Raw genomic sequence first — 22,547 nt, 5'->3', positions numbered from 1 at the left:
TCTCTCTCTCTCTCTCTCTCTCTCTCTCTCTCTCTCTCTCTCTCTCTCTCTCTCTCTCTCTCTCTCTCTCTCTCTCTCTCTCTCTCTCTCTCTCCCTCTCTCTCCCCTCTCTCTCCCTCTCTCTCTCTCTCTCTCTCTCTCTCTCTCTCTCTCTCTCTCTCTCTCTCTCTCTCTCTCTCTCTCTCTCTCTCTCTCTCTCTCTCTCTCTCTCTCTCTCTCTCTCTCTCTCTCTCTCTCTCTCTCTCTCTCTCTCTCTCTCTCTCTCTCTCTCTCTCTCTCAATTCAATTCAATTCAATTCAATTCAAGGGGCTTTATTGGCATGGGAAACATGTGTTAACATTGCCAAAGCAAGTGAGGTAGATATTATACAAAAGTGAAATAAACAATACAAATTAACAGTAAACATTACACATACAGAAGTTTCAAAACAATAAAGACATTACAAATGTTATATTATATATATACAGTGTTGTGACAATGTACAAATGGATAAAGCACACAAGTTAAAATAAATAAGCATAAATATGGGTTGTATTTACAATGGTGTTTGTTCTTCACTGGTTGCCCTTTTCTTGTGGCAACAGGTCACAAATCTTGCTGCTGTGATGGCACACTGTGGAATTTCTCCCAGTAGATATGGGAGTTTATCAAAATTGGATTTGTTTTCAAATTCTTTGTGGATCTGTGTAATCTGAGGGAAATATGTCTCTCTAATATGGTCATACATTGGGCAGGAGGTTAGGAAGTGCAGCTCAGTTTCCACCTCATTTTGTGGGCAGTGTGCACATAGCCTGTCTTCTCTTGAGAGCCATGTCTGCCTACGGCGGCCTTTCTCAATAGCAAGGCTATGCTCACTGAGTCTGTACATAGTCAAAGCTTTCCTTAAGTTTGGGTCAGTCACAGTGGTCAGGTATTCTGCCACTGTGTACTCTCTGTTTAGGGCCAAATAGCATTCTAGTTTGCTCTGTTTTTTTGTTAATTCTTTCCAATGTGTCAAGTAATTATCTTTTTGTTTTCTCATGATTTGGTTGGGTCTAATTGTGCTGTTGTCCTGGGGCTCTGTGGGGTGTGTTTGTGTTTGTGAACAGAGTCTCTCTCTCTCTCTCTCTCACAGATAAGGACCTGAACACAGAGGGTTTTAGCCTGGAGAGCTGCAGGAGCATGATCTCTCTCATGGACGTATCCTCTGTATCTGTGTTGTCTGTAGATAGAGACCCTCCCAGGTCAGGTTGTCTGTAGATAGAGACCCTCCCAGGTCAGGTTGTCTGTAGATAGAGACCCTCCCAGGTCAGGTTGTGTTGTCTGTCGATAGAGACCCTCCCAGGTCAGGTTGTGTTGTCTGTCGATAGAGACCCTCCCAGGTCAGGTTGTGTTGTCTGTAGATAGAGACCCTCCCAGGTCAGGTTGTGTTGTCTGTAGACAGAGACCCTCCCAGGTCAGGTCAGGTTGTGTTGTCTGTAGATAGAGACCCTCCCAGGTCAGGTTGTGTTGTCTGTAGATAGAGACCCTCCCAGGTCAGGTTGTCTGTAGATAGAGACCCTCCCAGGTCAGGTTGTCTGTAGATAGAGACCCTCCCAGGTCAGGTTGTCTGTAGATAGAGACCCTCCCAGGTCAGGTTGTGTTGTCTGTCGATAGAGACCCTCCCAGGTCAGGTTGTGTTGTCTGTCGATAGAGACCCTCCCAGGTCAGGTTGTGTTGTCTGTAGATAGAGACCCTCCCAGGTCAGGTTGTGTTGTCTGTAGACAGAGACCCTCCCAGGTCAGGTCAGGTTGTGTTGTCTGTAGATAGAGACCCTCCCAGGTCAGGTTGTGTTGTCTGTAGATAGAGACCCTCCCAGGTCAGGTTGTCTGTAGATAGAGACCCTCCCAGGTCAGGTTGTCTGTAGATAGAGACCCTCCCAGGTCAGGTTGTGTTGTCTGTAGATAGAGACCCTCCCAGGTCAGGTTGTGTTGTCTGTAGATAGAGACCCTCCCAGGTCAGGTTGTCTGTAGATAGAGACCCTCCCAGGTCAGGTTGTCTGTAGATAGAGACCCTCCCAGGTCAGGTTGTCTGTAGATAGAGACCCTCCCAGGTCAGGTTGTCTGTAGATAGAGACCCTCCCAGGTCAGGTTGTCTGTAGATAGAGACCCTCCCAGGTCAGGTTGTCTGTAGATAGAGACCCTCCCAGGTCAGGTTGTCTGTAGATAGAGACCCTCCCAGGTCAGGTTGACAACTTTTACGTTTACTTCACTGAGTTCCTAAAGAAAATGATGTACTTTTTCCTCCATACATTTTCCCAGACACACAAAGTCCTCATTACATTTTAAATGCTCATCAGGACAGGGAAATGGTCCAATTCACACACATTGTACTTTTTGATATTTTAGCAATTACATTTACTTTTGATACTTAAGTATATTTTAAAACAAATACTTTTACTCAAATAATATTTTACCAGGTGACTTTCACTTTCACTTGAGTAATTTCCAAAGAAAGAATCTTTACTTTTACTCAAGTATGACAGTTGGGTACTTTTTTCCACCACTGACTAATTCACTTAGTCAAGGGCTTGATGATTAGCTGGCAATATAAAATAAGCCATTTAGAAGACTCTTTTATCCAAAGGAACAGTCCTGTGTTCAAACATTTTCTCTATGGGTGGTTCTGGGAATTGAACCGACAACCTTTGCATTACAAGCACCATGCTCTTGGTGTCCCCAAGGAGAGGTTTGAGAACGACTGGGGGTCCCAGAGGAGAGGTTAGAGAACGGCTGGGGGTCCCAGAGGAGAGGTTAGAGAACGACTGGGGGTGTCCCGAGGAGAGGTTAGAGAACAGCTGGGGGTCCCCGAGGAGAGGTTAGAGAACGGCTGGGGGTCCCTGAGGAGAGGTTAGAGAACGGCTGGGGGTCCCAGAGGAGAGGTTAGAGAACGGCTGGGGGTCCCAGAGGAGAGGTTAGAGAACGGCTGGGGGTCCCAGAGGAGAGGTTAGAGAACGACTGGGGGTGTCCCGAGGAGAGGTTAGAGAACGGCTGGGGGTCCCTGAGGAGAGGTTAGAGAACGGCTGGGGGTCCCAGAGGAGAGGTTAGAGAACGGCTGGGGGTCCCAGAGGAGAGGTTAGAGAACGGCTGGGGGTCCCAGAGGAGAGGTTAGAGAACGACTGGGGGTGTCCCGAGGAGAGGTTAGAGAACGGCTGGGGGTCCCAGAGGAGAGGTTAGAGAACGGCTGGGGGTCCCAGAGGAGAGGTTAGAGAACGGCTGGGGGTCCCAGAGGAGAGGTTAGAGAACGGCTGGGGGTCCCAGAGGAGAGGTTAGAGAACGGCTGGGGGTCCCGAGGAGAGGTTAGAGAACGACTGGGGGTCCCGAGGAGAGGTTAGAGAACGGCTGGGGGTCCCGAGGAGAGGTTAGAGAACGACTGGGGGTCCCGAGGAGAGGTTAGAGAACGGCTGGGGGTCCCCGAGGAGAGGTTAGAGAACGGCTGGGGGTCCCAGAGGAGAGGTTAGAGAACGGCTGGGGGTCCTTGAGGAGAGGTTAGAGAACGGCTGGGGGTCTCAGAGGAGAGGTTAGAGAACGGCTGGGGGTCCCCGAGGAGAGGTTAGAGAACGACTGGGGGTCCCGAGGAGAGGTTAGAGAACGGCTGGGGGTCCCAGAGGAGAGGTTAGAGAACGGCTGGGGGTCCCGAGGAGAGGTTAGAGAACGGCTGGGGGTCCCTGAGAAGAGGTTAGAGAACGACTGGGGGTCCCGAGGAGAGGTTAGAGAACGGCTGGGGGTCCTTGAGGAGAGGTTAGAGAACGGCTGGGGGTCCCCGAGGAGAGGTTAGAGAACGGCTGGGGGTCCCCGAGGAGAGGTTAGAGAACGGCTGGGGGTCCCAGAGGAGAGGTTAGAGAACAGCTGGGGGTCCCCGAGGAGAGGTTAGAGAACGGCTGGGGGTCCCAGAGGAGAGGTTAGAGAACAGCTGGGGGTCCTTGAGGAGAGGTTAGAGAACAGCTGGGGGTCCTTGAGGAGAGGTTAGAGAACGTCTGGGGGTGTCCCGAGGAGAGGTTAGAGAACGGCTGGGGGTCTCAGAGGAGAGGTTAGAGAACGGCTGGGGGTCCCTGAGGAGAGGTTAGAGAACGGCTGGGGGTCCCCGAGGAGAGGTTAGAGAACGGCTGGGGGTCCCCGAGGAGAGGTTAGAGAACGGCTGGGGGTCCCAGAGGAGAGGTTAGAGAACGGCTGGGGGTCCCCGAGGAGAGGTTAGAGAACGGCTGGGGGTCCCAGAGGAGAGGTTAGAGAACGGCTGGGGGTCCCTGAGGAGAGGTTAGAGAACGGCTGGGGGTCCCAGAGGAGAGGTTAGAGAACAGCTGGGGGTCCCAGAGGAGAGGTTAGAGAACGACTGGGGGTCTCAGAGGAGAGGTTAGAGAACGGCTGGGGGTCCCCGAGGAGAGGTTAGAGAACGGCTGGGGGTCCCAGAGGAGAGGTTTGGGAACCACTAGTCTACAGAGACATCACAGTCTGTTGTGACCTGTGACAGGGCCTACAGTGGTCTATGAGGGCAAAATCACCATTTGCTGCAGTAGTTCTCAGTAGCACGTACCCAAGGCCATGGGTGTGACTGTAGCACGTACCCAAGGCCATGGGTGTGACTGTAGCACGTACCCAAGGCCATGGGTGTGACTGTAGCACGTACCCAAGGCCATGGGTGTGACTGTAGCACGTACCCAAGGCCATGGGTGTGACTCTAGTACGTACCCAAGGCCATGGGTGTGACTGTAGCACGTACCCAAGGCCATGGGTGTGACTGTAGCACGTACCCAAGGCCATGGATGTGACTGTAGTACGTACCCAAGGCCATGGGTGTGACTGTAGCACGTACCCAAGGCCATGGGTGTGACTGTAGCACGTACCCAAGGCCATGGGTGTGACTGTAGTACGTACCCAAGGCCATGGGTGTGACTGTAGTACGTACCCAAGGCCATGGGTGTGACTGTAGTACGTACCCAAGGCCATGGGTGTGACTGTAGTACGTACCCAAGGCCATGGGTGTGACTGTAGCACGTACCCAAGGCCATGGGTGTGACTGTAGCACGTACCCAAGGCCATGGGTGTGACTGTAGTACGTACCCAAGGCCATGGGTGTGACTGTAGCACGTACCCAAGGCCATGGGTGTGACTGTAGTACGTACCCAAGGCCATGGGTGTGACTGTAGTACGTACCCAAGGCCATGGGTGTGACTGTAGCACGTACCCAAGGCCATGGGTGTGACTGTAGTACGTACCCAAGGCCATGGGTGTGACTGTAGTACGTACCCAAGTCCATGGGTGTGACTGTAGTACGTACCCAAGGCCATGGGTGTGACTGTAGTACGTACCCAAGGCCATGGGTGTGACTGTAGTACGTACCCAAGGCCATGTGTGGTACATGAGTGTTACAGGAAATAAGTAATGTATTAACCAGGGTTTGTGAGTAAGGGAGTGTAGAAACAGGTTAATCTGAGCTAAGGGAGTGTCGTGACGTTGTATTGATTAATGTGACGACTGCTGCTCATCGAATGATTAACAGTTTATAATGAATCAGGCCATTATTAACTCATTAACCTGGGGGCACCATGGGAAAGTTTGGTTTTATTGAGTTTCTATTTCGCAAATTAACTCAAAGAATATCAGAATATCGATTTTACAACAGTCGCTAATCAATCAATTTCCTCTACAGTCTCATTCTGAACGTCGCATAATCCGCGAATCTGTACAAACCCGAATCCCACCAATGAGTCCGTACCACACCAGTTGAGTTGATTATTTATTTGCTAACAAGCTAAGATGATAATATAAGATACACAAACACACAGTCTAGGCTATTGATTATAACTTAATACAACGAAACAGCTCCCTAGTGGGCCAACACAATATGACAGGTGTTACAGAAAATGGGGATTTAAAAGAGAGAGAAAGAGAGAAAAGCACACCTGGGTGCATTTGTAAACTAGGCCCAACCTTGCCCCGGACTGCCGCTCTTATGGGTCAGAATATAAGGATGTAATTATGTGTCGAAGGTCTCCGCTGTGGGTCTCTGCGTGGACCGTTTCGGCTTCTCGGATGACACACTTCTCTGGTTACAGGGTGTAACTCTCTGGTTGTCCTCACGATGTCAGTGTCCTTTTGGCTTAGTAGTCTGTTTCCTCGCCCTCGTTCTGAAAGGGTTCTCTGGTTACAGGGTGTAACTCTCTGGTTGTCCTCACGATGTCAGTGTCCTTTTGGCTTAGTGGTCTGTTTCCTCGCCCTCGTTCTGAAAGGGTTCTCTGGTTACAGGGTGTAACTCTCTGGTTGTCCTCACGATGTCAGTGTCCTTTTGGCTTAGTGGTCTGTTTCCTCGCCCTCGTTCTGAAAGGGTTCTTCTGAGGACAGCCAGCCCTGTAGCTCAGGGCTCACGGCGTAGGAATAAAAACAGTGTAGATACCACGATTCGATGGGGAGTGGAGACCGGGTGGTCCGGCTTGAATCCATCCTCTTAGACACAGCTACTCCTCCGTAGCTTGGGTAGAAGAGGTTTCCTTTGTCTTCAACCTCGTGTTGCGTTTTGGGGTTGCTGACCTCTCAGACCTTGGCTGCAGCTCAGGGTCACTTAGTCTGATAGGTTAATTCTTAACTCACATGTTTTATACCCTCGGGTCAGAAGTGGGCGTTTCCGCCTTTAGGGCAATTCTCTGGGCGTATCAAGTTACGAGGCTGGAGGACTGGATTTGACTCAAATCCAATTTAGACAACTAACTTTCTATTTCATCTTTACAAAAACATTCTCTTTGATCTGGACATTTTCCCCACAACGTACATTACGCAAACATCAAGCATAGACTAGAAAAACTCTTAAAGTTACAATGTGTTTCGTTATAACGTCGTCCTTTAACTTTTAATAACATAACAAAAACGACATACATTTTCATATTCCATCTATCGTCATGACCACCATTGTGGCTGACGAAACCCATTGTCCCAAAATCCGTTTATCGCATGTTAATGTTCTGAGGCCGATTCTCCATAGTGAGAGGACAAAGGAATTTTGTCTGCTGCCTTAGTTTTACAATGGGCGTGAGGTGTCATAACCCCCCCATACCTCTCAATCTCTTCCCCTCTGGTGGGTGTGAGAGATCTCTCTGTAGGATTGCGGTCCACGGTAACCTGACCCGAGCCGGCCAGTAATGACAGGAGTGTAGAAACAGCTTTTTTTTCTCTGAGCTAAGTGACTGTTTGTTGAAATGGTTGATTGTGAGTTCCCATGTGTCGCCCGTCATTGTTGTCTTAACTAAAGCTAACGTCTAGATGGACGGGACAGGCAGACTCAGCCTGCAGGAGTTCAGACATCTCTGGAACAAGATCAAGCAGTGGCAGGTGAGAATGTTCTTCATCGTCTTCCTCTTAAGAATGCTGGGTTTTCCCTCATCTCCCAATCCTTTCATTTAAACTCCCAATGGACACTGTAGACATAGTCCGATGTATAGATTTACAACTGCTCTGTTTCTTTAGGGAATTTTCCAACACTATAACTCGGACCAGGCTGGTAGCATCAACAGCTACGAGATGAGAAATGCTGTCAACGATGCAGGTAAGATCATCTTAAGTTGTGTTTACCAGGTTTAAATAGAATAAAAACCGTCAGGTAGATTGGATCCCTGTCTCGGCAACGACAAGGAGATGGAAAGACATGCTGTTTTGTTTTAAATGTGCTGCAGCCATGGTAACTGAACACTGCACAGTCTAATGTGTCTCTCCAATATCTCCCATCTCTAACGGTCTGGTCACTGTTCAGTTATGTGTCTCTCCAATATCTCCCATCTCTAACGGTCTGGTCACTGTTCAGTTATGTGTCTCTCCAATATCTCCCATCTCTAACGGTCTGGTCACTGTTCAGTTATGTGTCTCTCCAATATCTCCCATCTCTAACGGTCTGGTCACTGTTCAGTTATGTGTCTCTCCAATATCTCCCATCTCTAACGGTCTGGTCACTCAGTTATGTGTCTCTCCAATATCTCCCATCTCTGACGGTCTGGTCACTGTTCAGTAATGTGTCTCTACAAATATCTCCCATCTCTAACGGTGTGGTCACTGTTCAGTTATGTGTCTCTACAAATATCTCCCATCTCTGACGGTCTGGTCACTGTTCAGTTATGTGTCTCTCCAATATCTCCCATCTCTGACGGTCTGGTCACTGTTCAGTTATGTGTCTCTCCAATATCTCCCATCTCTGACGGTCTGGTCACTGTTCAGTTATGTGTCTCTCCAATATCTCCCATCTCTGACGGTCTGGTCACTGTTCAGTTATGTGTCTCTCCAATATCTCCCATCTCTGACGGTCTTGTGACTGTTCAGTTATGTGTCTCTCCAATATCTCCCATCTCTAACGGTCTGGTCACTGTTCAGTTATGTGTCTTTTGTCCAATATCTCGCATCTCTAACGGTCTTGTCACTGTTCAGTTATGTGTCTCTCCAATATCTCCCATCTCTGACGGTCTTGTGACTGTTCAGTTATGTGTCTCTCCAATATCTCCCATCTCTGACGGTCTGGTCACTGTTCAGTTATGTGTCTCTCCAATATCTCCCATCTCTGACGGTCTGGTCACTGTTCAGTTATGTGTCTCTCCAATATCTCCCATCTCTGACGGTCTGGTCACTGTTCAGTTATGTGTCTTGTCTCCCGTTCAGGCTTTCGTCTCAACAATCAGCTCTATGACATCATCACCATGCGCTACGCCAACGAGGGCATGAACATCGACTTTGACAGTTTCATCAGCTGTCTGGTCCGGCTGGAAGCCATGTTCAGTAAGTCACACACACCTCACCTCATCGCCGTATCACACTGGTCCCAGATCTGCTTGTGCTGTGGGCATGCAGGTCTGGTTACTGTACATGGTGATGTAAAAAGGGCTTTATATTTGAGTTGACAGTTAAAAACCCAACCCAACCCAACACGTGTGTATAAAACACATTTAAAATACAACTCATCCACACGTGTGTATAAAACACATTTAAAACACAACTCATCCACATGTGTATAAAACACATTTAAAACACAACTCATCCACACGTGTGTATAAAACACATTTAAAACACAACTTATCCACACGTGTGTATAAAACACATTTAAAACACAACTCATCCACACGTGTATAAAACACATTTAAAAACACAACTCATCCACACGTGTGTATAAAACACATTTAAAACACAACTCATCCACACGTGTATAAAACACATTTAAAAACACAACTCATCCACACGTGTATAAAACACATTTAAAACACAACTCATCCACATGTGTATAAAACACATTTAAAACACAACTCATCCACATGTGTATGAAACACATTTAAAAACACAACTCATCCACACATGTGTATAAAACACATTTAAAACACAACTCATCCACATGTGTATAAAACACATTTAAAACACAACTCATCCACATGTGTATAAAACACAACTCATCCACATGTGTATAAAACACATTTAAAAACACAACTCATCCACACATGTGTATAAAACACATTTAAAACACAACTCATCCACACATGTGTATAAAACACATTTAAAACACAACTCATCCACACATGTGTATAAAACACATTTAAAACACAACTCATCCACACATGTGTATAAAACACATTTAAAACACAACTCATCCACACATGTGTATAAAACACATTTAAAACACAACTCATCCACATGTGTATAAAACACATTTAAAAACACAACTCATCCACACATGTGTATAAAACAAATTTAAAACACAACTCATCCACACGTGTATAAAACACATTTAAAACACAACTCATCCACACGTGTATAAAACACATTTAAAACACAACTCATCCACACATGTGTATAAAACACATTTAAAACACAACTCATCCACATGTGTATAAAACACATTTAAAACACAACTCATCCACATGTGTATGAAACACATTTAAAAACACAACTCATCCACACATGTGTATAAAACACATTTAAAACACAACTCATCCACATGTGTATAAAACACATTTAAAACACAACTCATCCACATGTGTATAAAACACAACTCATCCACATGTGTATAAAACACATTTAAAAACACAACTCATCCACACATGTGTATAAAACACATTTAAAAACACAACTCATCCACACATGTGTATAAAACACATTTAAAACACAACTCATCCACACGTGTATAAAACACATTTAAAAACACAACTCATCCACACGTGTATAAAACACATTTAAAAACACAACTCATCCACACATGTGTATAAAACACATTTAAAAACACAACTCATCCACACATGTGTATAAAACACATTTAAAAACACAACTCATCCACAAGTGTATAAAACACATTTAAAAACACAACTCATCCAAACATGTGTATAAAACACATTTAAAACACAACTCATCCACACGTGTATAAAACACATTTAAAACACAACTCATCCACACATGTGTATAAAACACATTTAAAAACACAACTCATCCACACGTGTATAAAACACATTTAAAAACACAACTCATCCACACATGTGTATAAAACACATTTAAAACACAACTCATCCACATGTGTATAAAACACAACTCATCCACATGTGTATAAAACACATTTAAAAACACAACTCATCCACACATGTGTATAAAACACATTTAAAACACAACTCATCCACACATGTGTATAAAACACATTTAAAACACAACTCATCCACACATGTGTATAAAACACATTTAAAACACAACTCATCCACACATGTGTATAAAACACATTTAAAACACAACTCATCCACACATGTGTATAAAACACATTTAAAACACAACTCATCCACATGTGTATAAAACACATTTAAAAACACAACTCATCCACACATGTGTATAAAACAAATTTAAAACACAACTCATCCACACGTGTATAAAACACATTTAAAACACAACTCATCCACACGTGTATAAAACACATTTAAAACACAACTCATCCACACATGTGTATAAAACACATTTAAAACACAACTCATCCACATGTGTATAAAACACATTTAAAACACAACTCATCCACACATGTGTATAAAACACATTTAAAACACAACTCATCCACATGTGTATAAAACACATTTAAAAACACAACTCATCCACACATGTGTATAAAACACATTTAAAACACAACTCATCCACACGTGTATAAAACACATTTAAAAACACAACTCATCCACACGTGTATAAAACACATTTAAAAACACAACTCATCCACACATGTGTATAAAACACATTTAAAACACAACTCATCCACACATGTGTATAAAACACATTTAAAAACACAACTCATCCACACATGTGTATAAAACACATTTAAAAACACAACTCATCCACAAGTGTATAAAACACATTTAAAAACACAACTCATCCAAACATGTGTATAAAACACATTTAAAACACAACTCATCCACACGTGTATAAAACACATTTAAAACACAACTCATCCACACGTGTATAAAACACATTTAAAAACACAACTCATCCACACGTGTATAAAACACATTTAAAAACACAACTCATCCACACATGTGTATAAAACACATTTAAAACACAACTCATCCACATGTGTATAAAACACATTTAAAACACAACTCATCCACATGTGTGTATAAAACACATTTAAAACACACATGTGTATAAAACACATTTAAAAACACAACTCATCCACACGTGTATAAAACACATTTAAAACACAACTCATCCACATGTGTATAAAACACATTTAAAACACAACTCATCCACACATGTGTATAAAACACATTTAAAAGACAACTCATCCACACATGTGTATAAAACACATTTAAAAACACAATTCATCCACACATGTGTATAAAACACATTTAAAACACAACTCATCCACACGTGTATAAAACACATTTAAAAACACAACTCATCCACACATGTGTATAAAACACATTTAAAAACACAACTCATCCACACATGTGTATAAAACACATTTAAAACACAACTCATCCACACATGTGTATAAAACACATTTAAAACACACATGTGTATAAAACACATTTAAAAACACAACTCATCCACACATGTGTATAAAACACATTTAAAACACAACTCATCCACATGTGTATAAAACACATTTAAAACACAACTCATCCACACGTGTATAAAACACATTTAAAAACACAACTCATCCACACATGTGTATAAAACACATTTAAAAACACAATTCATCCACACATGTGTATAAAACACATTTAAAACACAACTCATCCACACGTGTATAAAACACATTTAAAACACACATGTGTATAAAACACATTTAAAAACACAACTCATCCACACATGTGTATAAAACACATTTAAAACACAACTCATCCACATGTGTATAAAACACATTTAAAACACAACTCATCCACACATGTGTATAAAACACATTTAAAACACAACTCATCCACACATGTGTATAAAACACATTTAAAACACAACTCATCCACATGTGTATAAAACACATTTAAAAACACAACTCATCCACATGTGTATAAAACACATTTAAAACACAACTCATCCACACATGTGTATAAAACACATTTAAAAACACAACTCATCCACATGTGTGTATAAAACACATTTAAAAACACAACTCACCCACACGTGTGTATAAAACACATTTAAAACACAACTCATCCACACATGTGTATAAAACACATTTAAAACACAACTCATCCACACATGTGTATAAAACACATTTAAAACACAACTCATCCACACATGTGTATAAAACACATTTAAAAACACAACTCATCCACACATGTGTATAAAACACATTTAAAACACAACTCATCCACACATGTGTATAAAACACATTTAAAAACACAACTCATCCACACGTGTGTATAAAACACATTTAAAACACAACTCATCCACATGTGTATAAAACACATTTAAAACACAACTCATCCACACATGTGTATAAAACACATTTAAAAACACAACTCATCCACACATGTGTATAAAACACATTTAAAAACACAACTCATCCACAAGTGTATAAAACACATTTAAAAACACAACTCATCCACACATGTGTATAAAACACATTTAAAACACAACTCATCCACACGTGTATAAAACACATTTAAAACACAACTCATCCACACATGTGTATAAAACACATTTAAAAACACAACTCATCCACACGTGTATAAAACACATTTAAAACACAACTCATCCACATGTGTATAAAACACATTTAAAACACAACTCATCCACACATGTGTATAAAACACATTTAAAACACAACTCATCCACACATGTGTATAAAACACATTTAAAACACAACTCATCCACATGTGTATAAAACACATTTAAAAACACAACTCATCCACATGTGTATAAAACACATTTAAAACACAACTCATCCACACATGTGTATAAAACACATTTAAAAACACAACTCATCCACATGTGTGTATAAAACACATTTAAAAACACAACTCACCCACACGTGTGTATAAAACACATTTAAAACACAACTCATCCACACATGTGTATAAAACACATTTAAAACACAACTCATCCACACATGTGTATAAAACACATTTAAAACACAACTCATCCACACATGTGTATAAAACACATTTAAAAACACAACTCATCCACACATGTGTATAAAACACATTTAAAACACAACTCATCCACACATGTGTATAAAACACATTTAAAAACACAACTCATCCACACGTGTATAAAACACATTTAAAACACAACTCATCCACATGTGTATAAAACACATTTAAAACACAACTCATCCACACATGTGTATAAAACACATTTAAAACACAACTCATCCACACATGTGTATAAAACACATTTAAAACACAACTCATCCACATGTGTATAAAACACATTTAAAAACACAACTCATCCACATGTGTATAAAACACATTTAAAACACAACTCATCCACACATGTGTATAAAACACATTTAAAAACACAACTCATCCACATGTGTGTATAAAACACATTTAAAAACACAACTCACCCACACGTGTGTATAAAACACATTTAAAACACAACTCATCCACACATGTGTATAAAACACATTTAAAACACAACTCATCCACACATGTGTATAAAACACATTTAAAACACAGCTCATCCACACATGTGTATAAAACACATTTAAAAACACAACTCATCCACACATGTGTATAAAACACATTTAAAACACAACTCATCCACACATGTGTATAAAACACATTTAAAAACACAACTCATCCACACGTGTGTATAAAACACATTTAAAACACAACTCATCCACATGTGTATAAAACACATTTAAAACACAACTCATCCACACATGTGTATAAAACACATTTAAAAACACAACTCATCCACACATGTGTATAAAACACATTTAAAAACACAACTCATCCACAAGTGTATAAAACACATTTAAAAACACAACTCATCCACACATGTGTATAAAACACATTTAAAACACAACTCATCCACACGTGTATAAAACACATTTAAAACACAACTCATCCACACATGTGTATAAAACACATTTAAAAACACAACTCATCCACACGTGTATAAAACACATTTAAAAACACAACTCATCCACACGTGTGTATAAAACACATTTAAAACACAACTCATCCACACATGTTAATAAAACACATTTAAAAACATAACTCTTCCACACATGTGTATAAAACACATTTAAAACACAACTCATCCACACATGTCTATAAAACACATTTAAAAACACAACTCATCCACACGTGTATAAAACACATTTAAAAACACAATTCATCCACACATGTGTATAAAACACATTTAAAACACAACTCATCCACACGTGTATAAAACACATTTAAAAACACAACTCATCCACACATGTGTATAAAACACATTTAAAAACACAACTCATCCACACATGTGTATAAAACACATTTAAAACACAACTCATCCACATGTGTATAAAACACATTTAAAACACAACTCATCCACATGTGTATAAAACACATTTAAAACACAACTCATCCACACATGTGTATAAAACACATTTAAAAACACAACTCATCCACACATGTGTATAAAACACATTTAAAACACAACTCATCCACATGTGTATAAAACACATTTAAAACACAACTCATCCACACATGTGTATAAAACAAATTTAAAACACAACTCATCCACACATGTGTATAAAACACATTTAAAACACACATGTGTATAAAACACATTTAAAAACACAACTCATCCACACATGTGTATAAAACACATTTAAAACACAACTCATCCACATGTGTATAAAACACATTTAAAAACACAACTCATCCACACGTGTATAAAACACATTTAAAACACAACTCATCCACATGTGTATAAAACACATTTAAAACACAACTCATCCACACATGTGTATAAAACACATTTAAAACACAACTCATCCACACATGTGTATAAAACACATTTAAAACACAACTCATCCACATGTGTATAAAACACATTTAAAAACACAACTCATCCACATGTGTATAAAACACATTTAAAACACAACTCATCCACACATGTGTATAAAACACATTTAAAAACACAACTCATCCACATGTGTGTATAAAACACATTTAAAAACACAACTCATCCACACGTGTGTATAAAACACATTTAAAACACAACTCATCCACACATGTGTATAAAACACATTTAAAACACAACTCATCCACACATGTGTATAAAACACATTTAAAACACAACTCATCCACACATGTGTATAAAACACATTTAAAAACACAACTCATCCACACATGTGTATAAAACACATTTAAAACACAACTCATCCACACATGTGTATAAAACACATTTAAAAACACAACTCATCCACACGTGTGTATAAAACACATTTAAAACACAACTCATCCACGTGTGTATAAAACACATTTAAAACCACAACTCATCCACACGTGTATAAAACACATTTAAAACACAACTCATCCACACGTGTATAAAACACATTTAAAAACACAACTCATCCACACATGTGTATAAAACACATTTAAAACACAACTCATCCACATGTGTATAAAACACATTTAAAACACAACTCATCCACATGTGTATAAAACACATTTAAAACACAACTCATCCACATGTGTATAAACACATTTAAAAACACAACTCATCCACACATGTGTATAAAACACATTTAAAACACAACTCATCCACACATGTGTATAAAACACATTTAAAACACACATGTGTATAAAACACATTTAAAAACACAACTCATCCACACATGTGTATAAAACACATTTAAAACACAACTCATCCACATGTGTATAAAACACATTTAAAACACAACTCATCCACACATGTGTATAAAACACATTTAAAACACAACTCATCCACACATGTGTATAAAACACATTTAAAACACAACTCATCCACATGTGTATAAAACACATTTAAAAACACAACTCATCCACATGTGTATAAAACACATTTAAAACACAACTCATCCACACATGTGTATAAAACACATTTAAAAACACAACTCATCCACATGTGTGTATAAAACACATTTAAAACACAACTCATCCACACGTGTGTATAAAACACATTTAAAACACAACTCATCCACACATGTGTATAAAACACATTTAAAACACAACTCATCCACACATGTGTATAAAACACATTTAAAAACACAACTCATCCACACATGTGTATAAAACACATTTAAAACACAACTCATCCACGTGTGTATAAAACACATTTAAAAACACAACTCATCCACACGTGTATAAAACACATTTAAAACACAACTCATCCACACGTGTGTATAAAACACATTTAAAACACAACTCATCCACACATGTGTATAAAACACATTTAAAACACAACTCATCCACGTGTGTATAAAACACATTTTAAAACACAACTCATCCACACGTGTATAAAACACATTTAAAAACACAACTCATCCACACGTGTGTATACAACCAGGCTGCGTCACATCCGGCCGTGATTGGGAGTCCCGTAGGGCGGCACAAAATGATCCCAGCGTCGTCCGGGTTTGGCCGGGGTAGACCGTCATTGTAAAGAAGAATTTGTTCTTAAAACTGACTTGCATAGTTAAATAAAGGTTACATTTGATTAAAAAAAATAAAAAATAAACACATTTAAAACACAACTCAACCACACATGTACACAACTAATTCAAAGTAAATGCGGATAACACAACCAAAGTAAAAATATATATTTCCATTTTGGTCCTCTTAATAAATAAATATTTGATTTATTGATTGATTCATTACCTGGGGTTTGTTTGCAGGGGCGTTCCAGGCCTTCGACCAGGATGGAGACGGTACGATCAGACTTAGTGTCTTGGAGGTAAGGATATTCATTCTACAATACATTACGGAACATAAGGAGTAAAAACATGTCATCACTTCCCCCTTTGGGCCCGTGTCAACAAAACATGTTGTTATTGCCCATTGCTTTCAATGGTCCTAACTGATAATACCCCTCTCTGTCTCTCCTCTCTGTCTCTCCTCTATGTCTCTCCTCTATGTCTCTCCTCTGTGTCCTAACTTATACCCCTCTATGTCTCTCCTCTCTGTCTCTCCTCTATGTCTCTCCTCTATGTCTCTCCTCTATGTCTCTCCTCTATGTCTCTCCTCTGTGTCCTAACTTATACCCCTCTATGTCTCTCATCTATGTCTCTCCTCTATGTCTCTCCTCTATGTCTCTCCTCTCTGTCTCTCCTCTATGTCCTAACTGATAATACCCCTCTATGTCTCTCCTCTATGTCTCTCCTCTCTGTCTCTCCTCTATGTCTCTCCTCTATGTCCTAACTGATAATATCCCTCTATGTCTCTCCTCTATGTCTCTCCTCTATGTCTCTCCTCTATGTCCTAACTGATAATACCCCTCTTTGTCTCTCCTCATTGTCCAGTGGCTCCAGCTGACCATGTATGCCTAGATTTCCAGAAATGTCTTCTCAGCCGGTCGGCCTCTCAGGTGACACCCACCCAACGTGAAGAACAGAGGCGAACTACCAGCATTTACCTCAGTCGTGACAGTGCCAGACCGTAGCGCTAACCCAGTACCACAGTGCCAGACCGTAGCGCTAACCCAGTACCACAGTGCCAGACCGTAGCGCTAACCCAGTACCACAGTGCCAGTACCACATCCACCACCTTCTTGCTGTTCACCTCACGTCAACCCTCAGTTCTCACAATAGACTGCTACTCTTACCAGTCCATACTACTTACAACTCCATCACATCCTTCTCCATCTCTCTCTAACCTTCTCCATCTCTCTCTCTCTCTCCCTCTAACCTACTCCATCTCTCTCTCCCTCTAACCTTCTCCATCTCTCTCTCCCTCTAACCTTCTCCATCTTTCTCTCCCTCTAACCTTCTCCATCTCTCTCTAACCTTCTCCATCTCTCTCTCTCTCTCCCTCTAACCTACTCCATCTCTCTCTCCCTCTAACCTTCTCCATCTCTCTCTCCCTCTAACCTTCTCCATCTCCATCTCTCTCTCCCTCTAACCTTCTCCATCTCTCTCTCCCTCTAACCTTCTCCATCTTTCTCTCCCTCTAACCTTCTCCATCTCTCTCTAACCTTCTCCATCTCTCTCTCTCTCTCCCTCTAACCTACTCCATCTCTCTCTCCCTCTAACCTTCTCCATCTCTCTCTCCCTCTAACCTTCTCCATCTCCATCTCTCTCTCCCTCTAACCTTCTCCATCTCTCTCCCTCTAACCTTCTCCATCTCTCTCTCCCTCTAATCTACTCCTTCTCCATCTCTCTCAATTCAATTTCAATTCAATTCAATTGACTTTATTGACATGGCAAGTTATTATTACTTACATTGTCAAAGTATACATATCGAAAAATTTAAATAAAATATATATGTATATATATACACAAAATATATATATATTTATATATAAATAAATGGTGGGACTAACAGTAATAATAATAGTAGTAGTGGACATGGGATTACCATTAATAACAGCTCTCTCTCTCTCTAATCTACTCCTTCTCCATCTCTCTCTCCCTCTAACCTACTCCATCTCTCTCTCCCTCTAATCTACTCCTTCTCCATCTCTCTCTCCCTCTAATCTACTCCTTCTCCATCTCTCTCTCCCTCTAACCTACTCCTTCTCCATCTCTCTCTCCCTCTAACCTTCTCCATCTCTCTCTCCCTCTAATCTACTCCTTCTCCATCTCTCTCTCCCTCTAACCTACTCCTTCTCCATCTCTCTCTCCCTCTAATCTACTCCTTCTCCATCTCTCTCTCCCTCTAACCTTCTCCATCTCTCTCTCCCTCTAACCTTCTCCATCTTTCTCTCCCTCTAACCTTCTCCATCTCTCTCTCCCTCTAACCTTCCCCATCTCTCTCTCCCTCTAACCTTCCCCATCTCTCTCTCCCTCTAACCTTCCCCATCTCTCTCTCCCTCTAACCTTCTCCATCTCTCTCTCCCTCTAACCTTCTCCATCTCTCTCTCCCTCTAACCTTCTCCATCTTTCTCTCCCTCTAACCTTCTCCATCTCTCTCTCCCTCTAACCTTCCCCATCTCTCTCTCCCTCTAACCTTCCCCATCTCTCTCTCCCTCTAACCTTCCCCATCTCTCTCTCCCTCTAACCTTCTCCATCTCTCTCTCCCTCTAACCTACTCCATCTCTCTCTCCCTCTAACCTTCTCCATCTCTCTCTCCCTCTAACCTTCTCCATCTCTCTCTCCCTCTAACCTTCTCCATCTCTCTCTCCCTCTAACCTTCCCCATCTCTCTCTCCCTCTAACCTTCCCCATCTCTCTCTCCCTCTAACCTTCCCCATCTCTCTCTCCCTCTAACCTTCTCCATCTCTCTCTCCCTCTAACCTTCTCCATCTCTCTCTCCCTCTAACCTTCTCCATCTTTCTCTCCCTCTAACCTTCTCCATCTCTCTCTCCCTCTAACCTTCCCCATCTCTCTCTCCCTCTAACCTTCCCCATCTCTCTCTCCCTCTAACCTTCCCCATCTCTCTCTCCCTCTAACCTTCTCCATCTCTCTCTCCCTCTAACCTACTCCATCTCTCTCTCCCTCTAACCTTCTCCATCTCTCTCTCCCTCTAACCTTCTCCATCTCTCTCTCCCTCTAACCTTCTCCATCTCTCTCTCCCTCTAACCTTCCCCATCTCTCTCTCCCTCTAACCTTCCCCATCTCTCTCTCCCTCTAACCTTCTCCATCTCTCTCTCCCTCTAACCTACTCCATCTCTCTCTCCCTCTAACCTTCTCCATCTCTCTCTCCCTCTAACCTTCTCCATCTCTCTCTCCCTCTAACCTTCTCCATCTCTCTCTCCCTCTAACCTTCTCCATCTCTCTCTCCCTCTAACCTTCTCCATCTCTCTCTCCCTCTAACCTTCTCCATCTCTCTCTCTAGTTCTCAGGTTTCTCTCATTTCCTCTCCTTACCATGTCCATTTCCCAGTATTGCTGAAACGTCAGTCTCTTCTGAATCGGCAGTTGTTTTTTAATTTACAGACCCCCCCTCCTCACCACATGTACAATTCTTTCTCTCAGGCATCCAACACACACAACCTCTCTTTTTCTGTCATGATACCGCACAGAGCCGCTTCTTCATAATCCATCAAATATCCATCTTTTAAAATATTCACTGTTTCATTTCTCTGGGAAAATCTGCACCTGGCGTTCTAAGCCTTTTGCCTGCTGTCTAATCCAACCCTCCCCTATAATACCTAATGTAATATGTTTCCCACCCGATATCAACCCAATGTGATGCTCTGCCAAGCCTCGTTCTCCACATCGTTCCAGTGAAGACCACAGTTCTCTAACGGATGAACCAGAGACGTGTTGGAAAAGGACCAGTGCTTCTTTCCTTCAGTTTCAGGCTTCCTGACCCAGAACCAGCCAGTCAGTTTCAGGCTTCCTGACCCAGAACCAGCCAGTCAGTTTCAGGCTTCCTGACCCAGAACCAGCCAGTCAGTTTCAGGCTTCCTGACCCAGAACCAGCCAGTCAGTTTCAGGCTTCCTGACCCAGAACCAGCCAGTCAGTTTCAGGCTTCCTGACCCAGAACCAGCCAGTCAGTTTCAGGCTTCCTGACCCAGAACCAGCCAGTCAGTTGCAGGCTTCCTGACCCAGAACCAGCCAGTCTGTCCGTGGGGACCGGAATTAATCCCCCTATCAGGTTCTGAAACACTGATACACAGATTCTACAGAAAAGTGTCTGTAGAATCTGTCAGTCCTACCAATGGACCAATGAGACTGACACAGAACAGACAGAACCGGCTAAGAACACTCCTCCTCTTCCTTACCCTGCGCTGTATGACCAGGACCATGTAGAAGCCTCCCTAGCTCCTCCTCCTCCTCCGCTGTACGACCAGGACCATGTAGAAGCCTCCCTAGCTCCTCCTCCTCCTCCGCTGTACAACCAGGACCATGTAGAAGCCTCCCTAGCTCCTCCTCCTCCTCCGCTGTACAACCAGGACCATGCAGAAGCCTCCCTAGCTCCTCCTCCTCCTCCGCTGTACGACCAGGACCAGGCAGAAGCCTCCCTAGCTCCTCCTCCTCCTCCGCTGTACGACCAGGACCATGTAGAAGCCTCCCTAGCTCCTCCTCCTCCTCGGCTGTACAACCAGGACCAGGCAGAAGCCTCCCTAGCTCCTCCTCCTCCTCCGCTGTACGACCAGGACCAGGCAGAAGCCTCCCTAGCTCCTCCTCCTCCTCCGCTGTACGACCAGGACCATGTAGAAGCCTCCCTAGCTCCTCCTCCTCCTCGGCTGTACAACCAGGACCAGGCAGAAGCCTCCCTAGCTCCTCCTCCTCCGCTGTACGACCAGGACCATGTAGAAGTCTCCCTAGCTCCTCCTCCTCCTCCTCCGCTGTACGACCAGGACCAGGCAGAAGCCTCCCTAGCTCCTCCTCCTCCTCCGCTGTACAACCAGGACCAGGCAGAAGCCTCCCTAGCTCCTCCTCCTCCTCCTCCACTGTACGACCAGGACCAGGCAGAAGCCTCCCTAGCTCCTCCTCCTCCTCCTCCGCTGTACGACCAGGACCAGGCAGAAGTCTTCCTACAGGGTTCAACGTATGAAGACATGAATATGACTATGGGTTGAACTGTTTTTTTTTTTGTGGTTTCATACTAAAGCTTCGGTCAAATGAGTGTAATGCATTTTTAAACATTTTAACCCAATAAATAATTGTGTAGTTATTGGTTGGTCTTCTTGTACCCGTAGTTCTCAAGTGAATCGGAGATCATTTCTCGAGAACAGTCAACTCTGTTGAAGTTAGCTAAACCGCTGCTCCGTCAGAGTGCTTTTACGTCAAGACATTCTTATCAAGCACACACACAACTACAAATGAAAGACAAAATAAAACAAAGAAGCTTGTATTATGCTGCAAAATATATTTATTTATTTTTATTTCAAGGTTTGTTTTAATTGATGACATACTCTAGTAAAATATCTGTAGCACAACCGGCGGCAACAACTGAACAAACTTATCGTAGAAACTGTCGTGGAAAATCATTTTCAAATACAACGCTTACCAGAACTTTTAAA

General features: G+C 42.2%; 1 protein-coding gene across 2 annotated transcripts in view; it reads left to right on the top strand.

The window, feature by feature from the left end:
* LOC139554048 (calpain-3-like) overlaps positions 1-22,198 on the top strand; it is a 56,645-nt gene extending 34,447 nt beyond the window's left edge. For both annotated transcript variants that reach the window (XM_071366962.1, XM_071366963.1), the window contains exons 16-21: positions 1,116-1,180; positions 7,270-7,338; positions 7,474-7,552; positions 8,650-8,766; positions 17,315-17,373; positions 17,939-22,198. In XM_071366962.1, the coding sequence (XP_071223063.1) occupies positions 1,116-1,180; positions 7,270-7,338; positions 7,474-7,552; positions 8,650-8,766; positions 17,315-17,373; positions 17,939-17,965 (416 nt within the window). In that variant the 3' untranslated portion in view covers positions 17,966-22,198. The remainder of the gene's footprint in view (positions 1-1,115; positions 1,181-7,269; positions 7,339-7,473; positions 7,553-8,649; positions 8,767-17,314; positions 17,374-17,938) is intronic.
* Positions 22,199-22,547: the final 349 nt, after the last annotated feature.

Source organism: Salvelinus alpinus, chromosome 25 (genome assembly GCF_045679555.1).
Source record: "Salvelinus alpinus chromosome 25, SLU_Salpinus.1, whole genome shotgun sequence".
In the NCBI taxonomy this organism is placed as follows: Eukaryota; Metazoa; Chordata; class Actinopteri; order Salmoniformes; family Salmonidae; genus Salvelinus; species Salvelinus alpinus.
This window is presented reverse-complemented; position numbering and strand designations above follow the sequence as displayed.